Source organism: Rhamphochromis sp. 'chilingali' (assembly GCF_963969265.1).
Source record: "Rhamphochromis sp. 'chilingali' genome assembly, chromosome: 2".
Classification (NCBI taxonomy): domain Eukaryota; kingdom Metazoa; phylum Chordata; class Actinopteri; order Cichliformes; family Cichlidae; genus Rhamphochromis; species Rhamphochromis sp. 'chilingali'.
This window is the reverse complement of record NC_137930.1, coordinates 56,517,450-56,533,789: the sequence shown is the minus strand read 5'-3', so window position 1 is coordinate 56,533,789 and position 16,340 is coordinate 56,517,450. Positions and strand designations below refer to the sequence as shown.

The 16,340-nt window shown below is 38.8% G+C and overlaps 1 protein-coding gene across 1 annotated transcript; it reads right to left on the bottom strand.

The window, feature by feature from the left end:
* Window positions 1–1,927: 1,927 nt before the first annotated feature.
* Window positions 1,928–16,166, bottom strand: hexa (hexosaminidase A (alpha polypeptide)). The gene is made up of 14 exons (XM_080875891.1): window positions 15,830–16,166; window positions 15,201–15,305; window positions 15,012–15,077; window positions 13,192–13,238; window positions 12,966–13,076; window positions 12,772–12,873; window positions 12,407–12,539; window positions 11,911–12,091; window positions 11,686–11,772; window positions 11,530–11,602; window positions 5,818–5,998; window positions 5,493–5,583; window positions 5,278–5,385; window positions 1,928–5,165 (listed from the first exon to the last, which is right to left on the bottom strand). Exons 1-14 carry the CDS (start codon window positions 16,089–16,091, stop codon window positions 5,102–5,104), a joined length of 1,611 nt encoding a protein of 536 aa, XP_080732017.1. The 5' UTR covers window positions 16,092–16,166; the 3' UTR covers window positions 1,928–5,101.
* Window positions 16,167–16,340: the final 174 nt, after the last annotated feature.

The following is a 16,340-nucleotide window of genomic DNA, read 5'->3' as shown; positions in this document are numbered from 1 at the left end:
CCATGAGCTGTTTAGATGATTATGTATTTAGTGGAAACATTTATGAGGACAGCGCCGGTCATGTGATTGGACACGCGTCACCAGTAAAACCTTGGCTCTGTTGTTTGCAGATCAAACAGATCAGTTGCTCATTACTTTAACCCTCAAATGCATGGGTCATTTCAAATGCCTTGCATTCATTTAAGGGTCAGGAATGGCATTATCTTATATCGCATATCTACATTTTGTGCATATTAAAGACTTATTATTGTAGTGAGGTGCATTGCATAAAAACTATGTGCCCTGCAAAAAACAAGGAAGGCATAATTTTATTGTCCTTCGCAGGATGCCCTTGAATGCTAGTTCACAAGTCTTTGCATCAATCTAAGCAGCTTTTTGATATAATCTCCTTGAATGTCAGCAGTTGTCAAAGAGTGAGATTAACTTTTAAAGTTATAGTGGTTCTCTACAGGATCCTCAAATTTGCCAAATCATAAAATAAATGACCATTCTTTATTTGGATTAGGATTTTTATTCATTTAAACTTGAACTTTTTCGAGATTAAAGTAATTAAAGTTTAAAATAGTAATAAGTTACAGTTTTGTACCAACTTATATCTAAACTTAACCACCTCAAATATATAGAAAATAAAGCACACTAACCCTAACCCTGACAGGCTAATGATATTGTTCCCCATATATTAACATATGCACAAGCTTTGATTACACAGAACTCAGCATGTCTGTGTGATTCTAAATGGCCCCAGTGATAGGTTAACCGAGCTTGCTTGCTTAAGCTTTGTTGTGTTTGGTTCAGCATTTCCTGGGGACCCCCCTCCCCCAACTCCACCCCAATCAGATGAATTACAAGGAGTGAGGTGTCAGCACTAAGGATAGGGATTGGCCCTCCTTGCCATCTGCTACCATTGCTTTAATCCACGCAATGACAAAATCAGCTATCTTGGCCCACATCAGAGTAAAGTCAACTCTATTCAACAGATGCTCGCTGACAGCTACTGTGAAATCTGTGTTTCTGCTGACAAATTAATCTTATTTGGTTGGATCAGTTGACTATTTCCCAGAAATGTCAAAATAAGCCAGGGATAAGTGATTTACTTAACAAAGCCCACAGTGCTCAAGTAAAAGTCCAGCACACAAAAATAATAGGTTAAACTGCAATGACAGTAAAGACTTATAAAAAGGAAGCAGCCGATAGAAGTCATGTATATACACTGACACTCACAACAGCATCCTAAAATGATTTAAAGCAGGGCCATTCACATAGTTCAATGCCTTTATTTTATTTTTTAACATAGTCATTCCCTAGGTGGTCTGTAGAGGGAGACACACACCACTAGACTGTGTTACAAAAGTGAACCAACTAAGTAAGACCAAATGATGAATCAGAGTTGCTGTATGACCCACTGGAACATTTATGGGCTTACACATTACAGTTCACTTACAATAATAAGGGTCATGACCACTGTTACTTCAGAAGCAGTCTGGATTTCTGTGTAAAAACACAAACAGCCAGGGAGAATTGAAAGTGTCTCTTTGTGCAAGAGCAGTGCTGCACCAATGTTCTGAGCCTTATATAGACTCTCTTATGGCATCTTAGGGCATTGCAGCATTTTTGCACTGCTTTTGTAGCAACACAGTGGCACAGTTGTTAGGATTGTTGCTTCGCAGCAAGGTCCTGGGTTTAAATCTGACCAAAGCGTTTCTTTGTTGAGTTTGCATGGTCTCTCTATTTCTGGGTTCTTTCCAGCTACTCTGGCTTCCTCCCACAGTCCAAAAATGTAAAGTTAAGGTTAATTTGTGATTCTAAATTGCTCATAATAGTGTGAATTTGCGTGTGAAAGGCTGTCTGTCTGTCTGTCTCTGTTAGCTGTGCGACAGACTTGTGACCTGTCCAGGGTGTACTATCTCTTGCCCTGTGGTAGCCTGAATTGGAGAAGTGGAATGATGGGTAATTTTATTTTTTATATGGCATCAAAGTAAAGCTGAAAGTTGTAAACTGGTCTCAGGTGGACTGTTTTGCTCAGATTGGTCTGTTATATAGTGTTGGACTTGGGTAAGGGACAGCCTTTATGCTTTTGAAAGGATGCTTATCTGTTTTATAAGCTTTATAATTAGGCCAGACACAGTCATGTGTCTTTTGTCTAGTTATGCTGCTACAGGAACCTGTCTATGCATTTTACCACTGTGACACATTATTCCCTTTGTGTCTCCCACCTCTGTACCTTTGTGCTTACATATCTGTGGTTTCTGGCCCAACAGCCTCCCAAGTGTCTATTCATCACTGCACACTTCTTTTCACTCTGCTCTCTTCACTTCCAATCAACCTTTACAGACAGACGGCCACCCATCTGGATAAGACGTCCACCCATTTGGAATAAGCACTTAGTCACCGTTAGGTGGCTAAGTGTTTATTCCAGGATGGTTGGCAAACCTAGGAAAAGGGTTGCTGTTTTAATAATTCCTCCAAATAAACCCGAGATTATTTTCATTGGCTAGTAAACGGTGGTGGTTTTTCTGTTTATTTTTTAAATAAACAGTGATAGTAATGATATTGATATGATAGTGGTTAAAAGAGTCATTGAGGCTATTATAAAACCATTTACATACATCTGTAATTTATCATTTCAAACTGGTCGATTTCCAGACAGAATGAAAATAGCAAAAGTTATACCTCTATACAAATCTGGAAACAAACACCATTTCACAAACTACAGGCCTGTCTCTTTACTACCTCAATTCTCAAAAGTTCTTGAAAAACTGTTTAAAAACAGACTGGAAAAATTTATAGATAAACATAAACTACTCACTGAGAGTCAGTACGGATTCAGATCAAGCAGATCAACATCATCGGCACTATTAGATTCAATAGAATACATCACAAATTCCATAGACAAAAAGCAATATGTGGCTGGGTTATTCATAGACTTGACAAAGGCATTTGACACTATAGATCATGATATATTAATAAGAAAACTGGAACGTTATGGTGTCAGAGGGGTAGTTTTAGATTGGGTCCGGAGTTATTTAAGTGACAGAAAGCAGTTTGTGAAAATAAATGGTGGTTGCTCCTTATGTATGGACATTGCTTGTGGTGTACCCCAAGGGTCAGTTTTGGGTCCAAAATTCTTCAACTTGTACATTAACGACATCTGTAAAGTGTCCAAAGTATTAAAAATGGTTCTCTTTGCTGACGATACAAACATTTTTTGCTCTGGTGATGATCTGCAGAATTTATTGGAGGATATGACTAATTAAATAAGTAAAGTGAAGTTCTGGCTTGATAAAAACAAATTATCATTAAATTTGAATAAATCTAAACTTATGTTATTTGGAAATAGTAGTTTAAATACAAATGCAAAGATTCAAATAAATGGTGTTGATATTGAAAGAGTCAGTGAAAATAAATTTCTGGGGGTAATAATAGATGAAAAACTTAACTGGAGAGCTCACGTAAGATATATTAATTCCAAAGTATCACGAAGCATTGCAGTACTAAACAAGGCAAAACAGGTATTCGACAGAACATCACTTCATATTCTCTACTGTTCACTGGTTTCACCATACTTAAGCTATTGTGCAGAGGTCTGGGGCAATAACTATAAAACCACATTACATTCACTTTTTACTCTTCAAAAGAAAGCAATTCGAATCATCCACAATGCAGGTTATAGGGAACATACAAACTCACAATTTTTGCAGTCTGAAATATTGAAAATTGACGATATAGTGAAATTCCAAACAGCACAAATTCTATTCAAAGCAAAAAATAAAGAACTGCCAGGTAATATTCAGAGTATGTTTTTTTTGAAAGAAGGAAGTTATAATTTAAGGGGTTTTTGTAACTTCAAAACAATGAAGGTACGTACTACAAGAAAAGGCTTTTGTGTTTCTGTTCAAGGAGTGAAACTATGGAACAAACTGAATATGGAATTAAAGCAATGTCCAAACATAAAACTGTTCAAAAAGAGTTATAAAAATATGATCTTCTCGATCTATAAAGAAAAGGAAAATATTTAAATTAAGTGAATGTCTCTATTTAAAAACAAACAAACAAAAAATTCATGATGTGATATTATAGTATATAGTATATCAGAAATCTGTTCACTATTTTTATTACAAATTATATCAGTAAGGAAGCTGACTAAATATTCACTGATAATTTATGGGACAGGGGTGGGATTAAATAAGTGTATACTTCTTCCCACTCCCTTTCAACATGTAAATTAATCAGAATGTTTTTTTGTATGTAATTTGTATAGTATATTTTTTTTCTCTCATTTCTTTTCTAAATGTACTTGTATATTGTTCACATGTTGAAATAAATTACCAATCAATCAATCAATCAATAGTATGTGCAGGGGTCTGTGTCCAATATCAGCAAGTTTTGGAGGAAACTCTTCCTTCCACAGAATTTTGTCTTCTTTTTTGGGTTGCTTCCTGGGGGTGGTGTGCAGTTAGTTTCATTTGTAACATTAATCTAGTTATAAAATAGGGTTCTAAGTTTAAATCAGTTGCCTAGGATGAGACGATCATGTGTTCTATACCTGAGACAAACTGTTGTCTCTGGTATTATTCTAATAATAATTAAAAAACCATCTTGATGCTCAATCATCCAGGTATAGAAATCCCACAAAGTTGATTCTGTTCACCTGGACGTAGCGTTTTTCAGACAAAACGTTTCTCCCACTAAAAATGCTACATCCAGATGGATTTTAATTTTGATAAAAGTCTACACAGCAATGTGACTTTATCATAATTGTATTACATTTGAATGGAAAAGAGAGCAAGCTACATCATACTGGCGTGTGCCTTTTAAACTCAAACACAACTGATTTGTATATTTTGTAATCATCTCATATAATGTAGGTAAACTTTCACATTTATTACATATGATCACTACATGATATAAATGTATCAAATCAAATGTAAAATTAAAAAACAGCAGTCGCAATACAAAGAGGAAAATCCCTGAGAAAGCACAAGTGTATATTGGACTTAAAAGCAGAGAAAATTTCATTCCATTTTTTTTTAAAATTACTTCCAGTTACACCTCAGAAGTTAATCGATTCAAATGCTCAAAAATGCCACACGGTCCATTATAATCAAACACCTTGGTACTCGTGTTTGCAGTGTCCAACAAAGAGAGGCTCTGCCTGGATACCCCGCCTGCAAACGAAGTGAAACAGAAGCATCGGTGTATATTAAGCAGACCTCATAAAAAAAGAGTGCGGCGATGTGTTGAGGTATGCCATGTGCGTTATCAGAAAAGCTAAAGTACCTCAGGAGTTCGCAACGAAAGTCCTGCAATCGAGGAAACGCCTTGTCCACGTCAGAGGTCTGCTTCTCATCGCTCCACAGTCTCTCTGCGGCAGCACTTGCCCTTGGCCTGTGATTTTGGATTCATCCGGTCATTATTTTGATTAATCTCATGGGCTGCACATTCTACTTAGGTTCTCTAGTTTGATCATTTCAGGGATCTTTTCAATCTCTTACCAAAGACGTGGGGTCAGATTAGTGGCATCTACATATTCCCCCCACATGCAAACTTCACCCCCTATCACCAGCTTCTTCTGTTCCTCGGTACCTGTGAAAAAGATGTGGATTTTTTTTCTTGAATAACATGTTATACTTTAGAATTGGCTATTTACAGTTCAATGTTATCACACCACTTCAAGTCAAACTTGTCAAGTCAGAGTTTTAATGGGTCTTACTAATAAGAAATCTCTACTGATAGCTCCCACCACCAGAGAAGCACCATGGACAGCACATAAGTGAGCAAGGTTGTATTATTTTGTTATATTACTTGGCCAACACACACCAGAAAAGTTCAGAGGCTGCACGGTATAGTAGTTGCGCCAGTCCTGGCCATAGGAAATGTGGTTGATGTACCAAGGTGCAGCGAGCAGGACCCTGTAGCCAGCTTTGGTGATAGCGCTGAGTTCTGCCGCATAAGAAGCGGGGAGGCCCTTCCAGATGTGCAGCACTGTGTCCTTAGGAATCTGAGAAGGGTAACAACAACAACTGTCTTGCTCCTTGTGTGTTATATTGCCCAAGTTTTTTTTTGTATGTTGAATCCAGTTGATTAGTATGTTTGTATTAAATACTTTATCATTCAGAAAAGTCACATATTTAAAAAAAGCCACAGTTCAAAGAATTTCTAATCCTCAGAGCACAAGCCAGAGCACAAAGTTACTCATCTAGTGCACATTCATGTCTGGAAAAATGCCCAGTCTGGACAATCCCCATGTAGCCAACATTTGGCAACCAGGGTTGAACTTTCCTTGAGCCATTATTCCTAAGCATGTGCACAAGATGAAAGTGAAAGACGTTGGCAAGAATTTTCTTTTCTTTCTGGGAAAGCATCAAGCTCAACTTCTGCAGAATCCCAAAACTGCCTCTGATGACAAAGCATACAGTCTAGGCTGTTAAACGAATTATCTCACCAGCATATTATCCTCACATTACTACCAACAAACTGTGCTCAATACAGCCTCTGTCCACGGAGAATTGTTAAACTGAACTGCTGCATTTATTCTTTTTAACATGTTATCTCCCTTGACATTATTTGAAAAACCTCAACAACATCTGTATAATGTTTTTACAATTTCCCATCTTTCTCAGTACTTGCAAAGATACATTTATCTTTGCTTTTATAACCTAAAATTAAGACAAAGTCTGTTAACTTGCTCATTCTGTCCCTTAAAGAGTTTTTTCATATATTTATATAATGACAATAAAGAAAACTGTGCTGAATTGAGTGACCATTATGACCATGGCCCCTTAGAAAATTATAAAAAAAAAAGTTTGTGAGGAATTTAGGTGTGATTTTTTACAGTAATTTAACATTCGATAAACAGATAAATAATGTGATCAAGACCAGCTTCTTTCACCTCCGCTTACTTGCAAAGGTGAAGCCATTTCTCTGCTTCAGAGACTTTGAGTAAGCAACTTATTGGCCGACTACAGCTGGTTCAAAATGCCGCGGCAAGGCTACTGACTGGCAAGCAGAAGCGAGAGCACATATCCCCTATACTCACCTCGCTACACTGGATGCCAGTAAGTTTTCGAATTGATTTTAAGATCTTGACACTTGTTTTTAAAACATTGCACGAACTAGCTCCTATATATCTTTCTGATCTTTTAAATTGCTATACTCCAGTGAGATCTATGAGGTCTGCGGACCAAATGCTTCTAGTTGTTCCTAGGTCTAGATTAAAACACAGAGGAGATCGGGCTTTTTCTGTGACTGCTCCGAAACTGTGGAATAAACTGCCTTTACATATCAGGACCTCTCCAACACTGGATACTTTTAAAACTCATTTAAAGACCCATTTTTACTCTTTGGCTTTTAATTCTGTATGAGTCTGTCATTCTTTTATTCTTATTATTGTCTTATCTTTTATTTTACTTTCCTTTTAAATGTTATCTGATTATTTTATTGTACAATACTTTGGTCAACAGTTGTTGTTTTTAAAAGTGCTATATAAATAAAATTGATTTGATTTGAATTCGAATTTCCAGCAGTTTTGTGTATAAAAACAATGGTTTTTAAATGGCTTGGAGAACCAAACATAAACAGTATCTGTAACTTTCTTCTGCTAAGCTTGTCTGATGGAAGCAGCTGTGGAATCTCTAATGGGCTACCAGCAGATTAGGTCAGGAGCAAGCATGTGGTTATGCTTTCAAGACCTTTTTTTAAAAAATAAAAAAAATCTGGAATATTTAGTAAGACACCATTATGCATATGCTTAACTCTTTGATTATCTCCCAGATAAACAAAGAGTCAATTGCTGGGTTTTTGCTTTGGCAAAGCAGCTGGCAGTAGCAGGACTTTTATATGTGTGTTCAGCAGTAAGCAGCATCACAACAATCACATCTCTCTGTAGCTGTGTCCAAGTTCTTTACACACCAAGTTATATTATTATTATTATTTGTTCATACCTGAAAAAAAAAAGATTTCAGGTACAGTCTTGGGACACAGAACAGCCTTAGTAACACTGATGTATAAACTGGTATAAACACTTTGTACACCATGTAAATAGTCCCCAAATTGTAGCTATCCATAGATATATATTTTACGTAAAACCATGTTTTATCTGTTGATTAATATCAGACAAACAAACACACACACACACACACACACACACACACACACACACACACACACACACACACACACACACACACACACACACACACACACACACACAGCAGCTTGAAAATCTTTAACTCTGCACAGCACACAGTTTTCATATTCTGACCCTTGAAGGCGAGGGGCCACACAGTGTAGTAGCGGGCCCAGTTGTGTGTAGGTCCGGGCTGGTCCAGATACCATGGAGAGGCTAGAATTACCCTGAGCCCTGCTTTAACCACCCTGCGTACTTCACACAGGTAACAGCCCTCTCTCCATACCTCCACCACTGATAGAGAAGTGTGCTGTAACACAAGGCTTTGGGCTCTCAGACAGATAAACAGAAAGCATGATATACATAGACTGTATATAAATAATGGACACAGCTAGGTGTCTTTACTGTTGCTCTCTTGCTGTTTTAACGAGTATCACGTTGGGCATCAGTAAGGCTTAAAACTGGCAACTGAAACTAAACACAAGCTTTCTTTTTGCACTCAAGTGACTCGCCCCCTTCAGGACACTAGAAAGAATGCCGATTTCAGGCACTGTGCATTGGCTGTGTTTTTTCAGACCTCTCACGTCCATTGTTTGCATACAGTCCATGGTGAAAGATCTGGGCCCTGTGCTTCGTACGTCGCTTACTACATCCAAGATCAAATGAAACATCCAAGACCAAATCATCGCGCTAACTCTGAGCTCGCTATTCCGGTTCCCCGAACACACCTGTTGTTGATGATTAGTACAGCTGGATGAAGTAATGTGAGATCACTGGGTGGCCCAACAGGGGCTACGCATCGATAGTAGAAACATTGATCGGCAACCCGCTGATTGGTCGGCGAAAATGTCGAAGGAGCGCGCTCGGTATTTTTCGGCAGCAGAGCAAGAACTCTTGAGTGAGGGATTTCAGGAGTTTCAGAGTTTAATTAAAACGCAAGGGAACACTGCAAAGGCTGCAAAAGCAAGGAGAGAGGGCTGGCAGAAAGTTGCTGACAAATTAAACTCGTAAGTAATTTAATAATAACAATAATAATGGAGTGGATTGATATAGCGCTTTTCAAGGCACCCAAAGCGCTTTACAATGCCACTATTCAGTCACTCTCACATTCACACACTGGTGGAGGCAGCTACGGTTGTAGCCACAGCTGCCCTGGGGCAGACTGACAGAAGCCAGGCTGCCATATTGCGCCATCGGCCCCTCTGGCCAACACCAGTAGGCGGTAGGGTAGATTTATCATATCACACCATATTATCCAATATTATATTACATTATATTATATTATAATATGTTATATTATATCCCCTTTCACATTAGAGCCACAACAGGACCCACTAGAACATGGGAACAAGTAAAAGTGAAATATAAGAATATTCTACAGAATGGTAATATTTATCACTTATATTGCTTGTCGTCTCTTGGAAAGAGACCCTGGAATACTCTGTTTGTTTGTTCATAACAGCAACCAAGAAAAGGGCAGAGCAAAAAAAAAAGACAGGTGGTGGTCCTGCACCCCCTCGTCAACAAGTTGGTTAAGTGAATAATACCCTCACGGGAAAATCGATATCTCTCTATGAGCACACTGTCGCGCTGAGCTAAAGGATCCTGTCTGTCCCGCAATATACGCTGAATTCTGAGGACTCTCCTTATCAATCTTGCACCTTCCGCAATGGGTTGCTCGCGTAAACGGACAGGATATGACTGCGACAGACTTCCCAAATCCACCTTCGCTTTTATAGCCGTGGTCTCTCATCTTGATTACACGAAGTAATTTACAATTACTGAAATATGAATTACATCTGTAATAATCACATACATGTAATAGAATGTTAATAGTACATTTCCCTTTTTTAGGAAATGACCTGTATGTATCTGTGTGAAATCAATAAAAGGATCAAGTGCTGCATTATCTTTAGTTACATTGATGTTATTTATTTATGGTGAAACAGTGGTGGAATATCGCTGTTGCTTTCGTATGAATGACGCGGACATACCTGCGTGGCCGCGATCTAATCCTGTTTACATAAAGTAAACCTGCTCCCCAGCAGGTTTACGCTTACGGCTCTGTTGCTATGACAGCAAGTCCCGGATGGGCTTCGGGGAACCGAACGATCCAGGATCACGCGAAATCGTCAACAATCTCATCCAGCTAACTCACTTAGCGAGGTACGAAGAACAGGCCCCAGATCAGAACAGAACAGATGGATGTTGTCAACAAACTGTTTTAAACTGCTGGTTAGTTGGCTCAAACCACTAAACCTGCAGAGTGTAAAATTACATTTGTATCAAATGTATCTGAAGAACTTCTTAATAGAGGATTTTATTTTTTCCACAATTAGCCAGTTCTGTTTTAATGTGACAATTTCCATCCTGTACTCATCTGCAGAGCTAATAGCAACTGAGCCAACAGTGTCACAACAACTACAAAAATAACTGGTGCATTTTTATAGAATATGCATGGATCCTGTAGATACTTGAACACACTCTAAAATATCTATAATTAATAATCCAAGAACAAAACTGTAAAGACACAGGACTATGCAAAAATGTTGAGCCACTCCTCATTCCTTCATATTTTGCTTCCAAGGAGCAATACTTTGTTGTAATTTTTCAGGGGTTGTCTTGTACAATAGTTCTCCAGGCTGGTTTTTTTTGGGCATTGGCTGCTTTAGCACTCGATTTCAGTCCAATCCTTGTACCCAAGGATTTCTTTTCGGCCATTTAACACTTACCAATGAATTATTCATGCATAGAAACACACCCAAGGGATGAACTAGCAAAGAATTTTACATTGTATCTTTAGACACTTTGTCATTAGCAGCAAGATTAGCAAGAATTTTGATCCAGCATGCAATACCATCTGTAAAGCGTCTGATTGGCAACAGCTTCATTTTTTAGCTTGACAATGACCACAAACACTGCCAATGCGGGACAACAAAAATGAAGAGCTTTGAATGTCCTTCAAATCTGGAGAACTATTCCTGAAGACTACTTAAAGAAATTACCAGAAAGCTTGCCTAAGTGCAGGAACATTTATATACAGAACTGCACTTATTTCTTATCTTCTTAGCAGAATATAAATAAATTATGGGTGGCTTTTGCACAGTACTGCCCTGGTAAAATATTATAAAATTCATTGAAATTCACTTTTTTTTTTAATTTCAAATTTGTACTTGTTAAATTTGTGTGAATGTGTGTGTGAATGGGTGAATGACTGAATGTAGTGTGAAGCACTTTGGGGTCCTTAGGGACTAGAAAAGCGCTATACAAATGCAGGCCGTTTACCGTTTACCGTTTAAAATCAACATCATGCACTTCCAACCACATCCTCTAAAAACCACAAACGCAGGAAATGTACATTTTTTATATCATGAAATATAAGTGTTTCGGTGGGGCGTACTTACTCGTTCATGATAGTCAAAAACATCCTGCCACACAATGGATGTTCTGTTGAGAGCTACAGTGATGTTCACAATGCTAAAAAAAGATAAGCACATGAATGCATCAGTTGGTGTATTTTGCAGAACCATCTACATTGTATTTTCCCTTTTACAACCTACTTCTCCATGTAGTAAGCTTCCAGTTTGGTGAAGTCTGCTCCAAATCCCATTTTCAGCATGAATGCTCGGACATCAGGGTTGGATTTCCTACAAAAAAAAATGTGTTCATTGTTTATGTAAAATTTTCATAAACTCTCTTTTATTTAATTATCAAAAATCAGAAAAACTTATTCGAAATTGTTAACAATCAGCCGACGTGTAAATGATAGTTACATTTTAACCTACCAGCAGGAAAAGTTAACCTCATCTCCTCCTAAGTGGATATAGGAATCAGGAAACACCGAAGACACTTCCTTAAATAGTGTTGCCATGAACTTGTACGTGGAGGGCAATATTGGATTAACAGGACCAAAAGTACCAGAAGGGCTGCTCCCACTGTAGCAGGGAGTCAACAGGTCAGACTGGCCTGAGAAATAATTGTAAATAATTAATTTGACTCAGTCATATCCTTCAAATACATTTTTTTGCATTTTCTATCGAGAGCAGACAATTTGTTCCACTGATGTAACCACATAAGCAGTAAGTCAGCCTTCACTACATATTATATTGCCATTTATAGTCTTGACTTGCAGATTTGGCAGAAATTATTCCTACTGAGCCTTAACTGGACATCATGCCAAGTACTTTTTCTTCTATAGATCAAAATGCTGAAATCATTTGGACTAAACTGTTTATTGTTAATGTCACTTACTGGATGTTGGGAGTTTAACTGAATTTTTACCTTTTCCCCAAGACTGAGTGTGGCCTGGTGAATCAAACTCAGGAAGGACTCTTATTCCCCGCATTCTGGCAAATGAGATCACCCTTCCTACATCTGACTGCGTGTAGATGTGAGTCATCGGATGGAAAGCCCCCTGAATAAGAGCCAGAAGTCGCTGTTCAGAGTGGATGCTATTTTTCAGCCATTTCCTATCTCATGAGTCTATATGCATTAAACTTACTTAGATTTCTGGGATAAAATAGCCAAGAACACCTTAGAAAATTAGGATATTTTTTGCAAGGCAAATTGTAATGAATGTGCATAGTTACAGTGAGGATCATATGATAGGACTTACGTAAGTGCCTCAAGGAAGAATATCAACAAACCTTAGCAGACAGGTCCGGAAAGGTGCGGCTCTGATAAGGGAAGGAGGGGTCATCGACAATGTGCCAATGAAACACATTGAACTTACTGAAGGCCATCGCATCCTAACAGAAAACATGTATGTCAATACAGCTTATAATAAATACAGTGACTCAAACAGAAGGCTGAAGTTTCGATTGTGTCATCTGATTATTACCAGGGTTTTTAAAATGGCCTGCACTGGTAAATAATGACGTGAAGTGTCCAATAAAATCCCTCTGAACTGAAAGCGGGGGAAGTCTTTAATCTCAGTCTTGTTCACATAATACTAAATTAAAAACAAACAGAAAAAAGGGAAAAATATTAATTATGCACATATTTGAAACGTGATTACTCCAGAGGCCTTGTTGTTAGTTTGTGCATTAGGAAAAACTGCGACTTACTGAGCCAAAATCCTCTTGATAAACCAACTGACTGAAGGTTTCCAGACCTGTGCTTAAACAGAGGGTGTACAGTACATAATCAGCAATTTGTTATACATGATAGATGAGGTTGACAAAATGTTGGAATTTCCCTACTTTATAATCCACATGCAGTAGGCCTACTTGAAATTCTACTGAGTAAAACTATAAAGAAGGTGTCTGTGTGTGCCACATGAAGTGTTGCATCAGTTGAGTCACATGAGTTAAACAAAACTGGAAATACATAGCACAACCTGACAGGCTACTTACTGAATATAAGATAAGATAAGATAAGATAAGATAACTCTTTATTGTCATTGCACAGTCATACATAGTACAGTAGTACAATGAAATTGGAAAAAACTGTCCTACGTCGGCACTACATATAACACAACACGACACGATATGACACATCACAACGTAACAAACAACACAACACAGTATATTAACTTAGTATAAAAAAGAAGAATAAGTGTATGTGTATTGCACACTGTTATTATTGCACATTAATTATTATTGCACCTTGTTATAAATATAAATATTATTGTTATCGTTTTAAACATTGTTACCTCCCCCTAAAAAGTCCAGGGAGGTATCCAGTCAGGTCAGCTATTTACATTGATCAGGGCTATTGCCCTGTTGTAAAAGCTGTCCTTGAGTCTATTTGTTCGGGACCTCAGCAGCCTGAACCTCCTGCCAGATGGCAGCAGCTTAAACACCCGGTGTCCTGGGTGTGTGCAGTCCCGTAGGATGCTGCGTGCCCTCTTGAGACAGCGAGTGCTGTACAGGTCCTTCAGGGAGGGAAGAGGATGTCCAATGATTTTTTGGGCCATGTTGATGACCCTCTGGAGTGCCTTTCTGTGTGCTGTGGTGCAGCTGGAGAACCACACACCGATGCAATATGTCAGCACACTTTCAATGGAGCAGCGGTAGAAGACGGTCAGCAGCTCCTTCTTCAGGTCCATTTTTCTGAGGATTCTCAGAAAGTGGAGACGCTGTTGGGCCTTCTTTAAGACCGCAGAGGTGTTAGAGCTCCATTGGAGGTCTGTGTCTATGTGCACACCCAGAAACTTGAAACTGGAGACCCTTTCCACGCACTCCCCGTTGATGCTGACAGGCTGCAGCTCAGACTTCCTCCTTCTGAAGTCAACTACCAGTTCTTTTGTTTTGGTGGTATTGAGGTCCAGGTTGTTATCTGCACACCAATCTGACAGCCTCTGAACTTCAGCTCTGTACGCCGTCTCATCTCCCCCTGAGATGAGCCCCACCACAGTGGTATCATCTGCAAACTTGATGACTGTGTTGTCTGGGTGGGAACTAACACAGTCATGTGTGTACAGAGTGTACAGTAGGGGACTCAGTACACAGCCTTGTGGAGAGCCGGTGTTGAGGCTGAGGGCTGAGGAAAGATGAGGCCCCACTCTAACTCTCTGTACACGGTCTGAGAGGAAGTCTCTGATCCAGCGGCAGGTGGTGGAAGGAAGTCCAATTTCCAGCAGTTTATCTATTAGTCTGTCCGGGAGTATCGTATTGAAAGCAGAGCTAAAGTCAACAAAGAGCAGCCTGGCGTAACGGCCCTGCACTTCCAGGTGAGAGATGGTGGTGTGGAGCGTTGTAGCAATGGAATATGTAGTAGAACAAGAAATCTGCTACAACTCATCAAGCTTTGACATACTTTGCCAGCTTAAGAATCAGAATCAGAATCAGAATACTTTATTAATCCCGAAGGAAATTAGGGATGGTTAACATGTTTGTTTAATTACCAATGCTCTTCAGATATATTTTACATATGCTATAATCACCTCTTAGAGCACCCCACACAGTTTCTGCCTTCAGAGATGCTTGTCCAGCAGAGACGCTCAGAGTGTCTGGAACACAAACAGGAGAAATTATGATATTTTGTCAATCTCTATATAGTATTATGGTGGTTAAATTCATTACAAAACAGTGTTACTTGCTCTAATCAATGGGCATCAGCGGGTTGTACTTACATTGCTCAGAAGAGTCTTCATCTGGGTAGCTGTCGCAATCATCGCGGCCGACACTTACTTGGACAGTAAATGGTTTATCCACACTGAATCGCAGAAAACCGTAACCTGGTGGTGATAAATATTAAACCATTACCACAGTATTTGCAGAAGTAAACTTGCACTTTAAGCACATTACACACTGATTTTTGTTCCCTAGGAGCTGTGGTTCTTGTGTTTGTTTCTGAAAAGACAAAAACGAAGCTGTGCTACTCTCGTCCATTGTTATTGTGAGGTTATTTTCAGTTGGTATGCCCGTGCTGGCTGACTGATGACCTGTTGTCTGTACAATGACCATTGATCTGTTTTAAAAGCCAGCATGACAAACAACATTGAAGCCACGTGAGCACTTTGCTCTGTTTATTGTGCGTTTACAATCATGTTTTAAACGTGTTATAATGCCAAACCATCTACTAATAGTGTCCAGATTAGACTTTCACAAAAAGTTAGTTTTTATAGGCTATTTCATATCCTTAATGTTTTTCGAATATCTAAACAGTCTGACTGAACAACTACAACGTTCAAGTTCAGCAAGACTTTAAATCTTACTTCGTTTTTGCATTTTAAGAATTTCACCTCACTATAAAACCTACCAGATGAGTAGTCTGGAAAAATAAGAGAAAAGTATCTCTTAAATGCTTCATCCAGAACAGAGCAGCCCTCCTGTGCAGCTGATTGACTTCCGTAAGTAAAGTAGAAAGCCTGGGGATTCAGAGGGTATCGCTCCGGTGAGGAGGTAATAGATTGCGGTAAAGGCCATACTCCCTCAACTGAGTGCAGCCCAAGCTGGAGGAAAATAAAAAACACCAAATTATAGCTGGGAAAAGTGTATCGTCCAGACGTTACTACAGACATGACTTCCCTCGCTCTTCACTAGCGCGAACTGCACCGTCAAAACGATACCTGTCATGTGCTTAGATGAATGCAATCACATGACTGCGGCAGCGAGTTAATAAGTCGAGTTCGTCTTCCGGAAAATATAAGTAAACATTATTTTTATTTAAACATTATTTCATTTGGTAAGACCTGGACCAAGGTCGCTGTAGTTTAAATAAATTGTAAATTTACAGGAAATGCTTTCAGTTTTAGTTGATATGTATATAT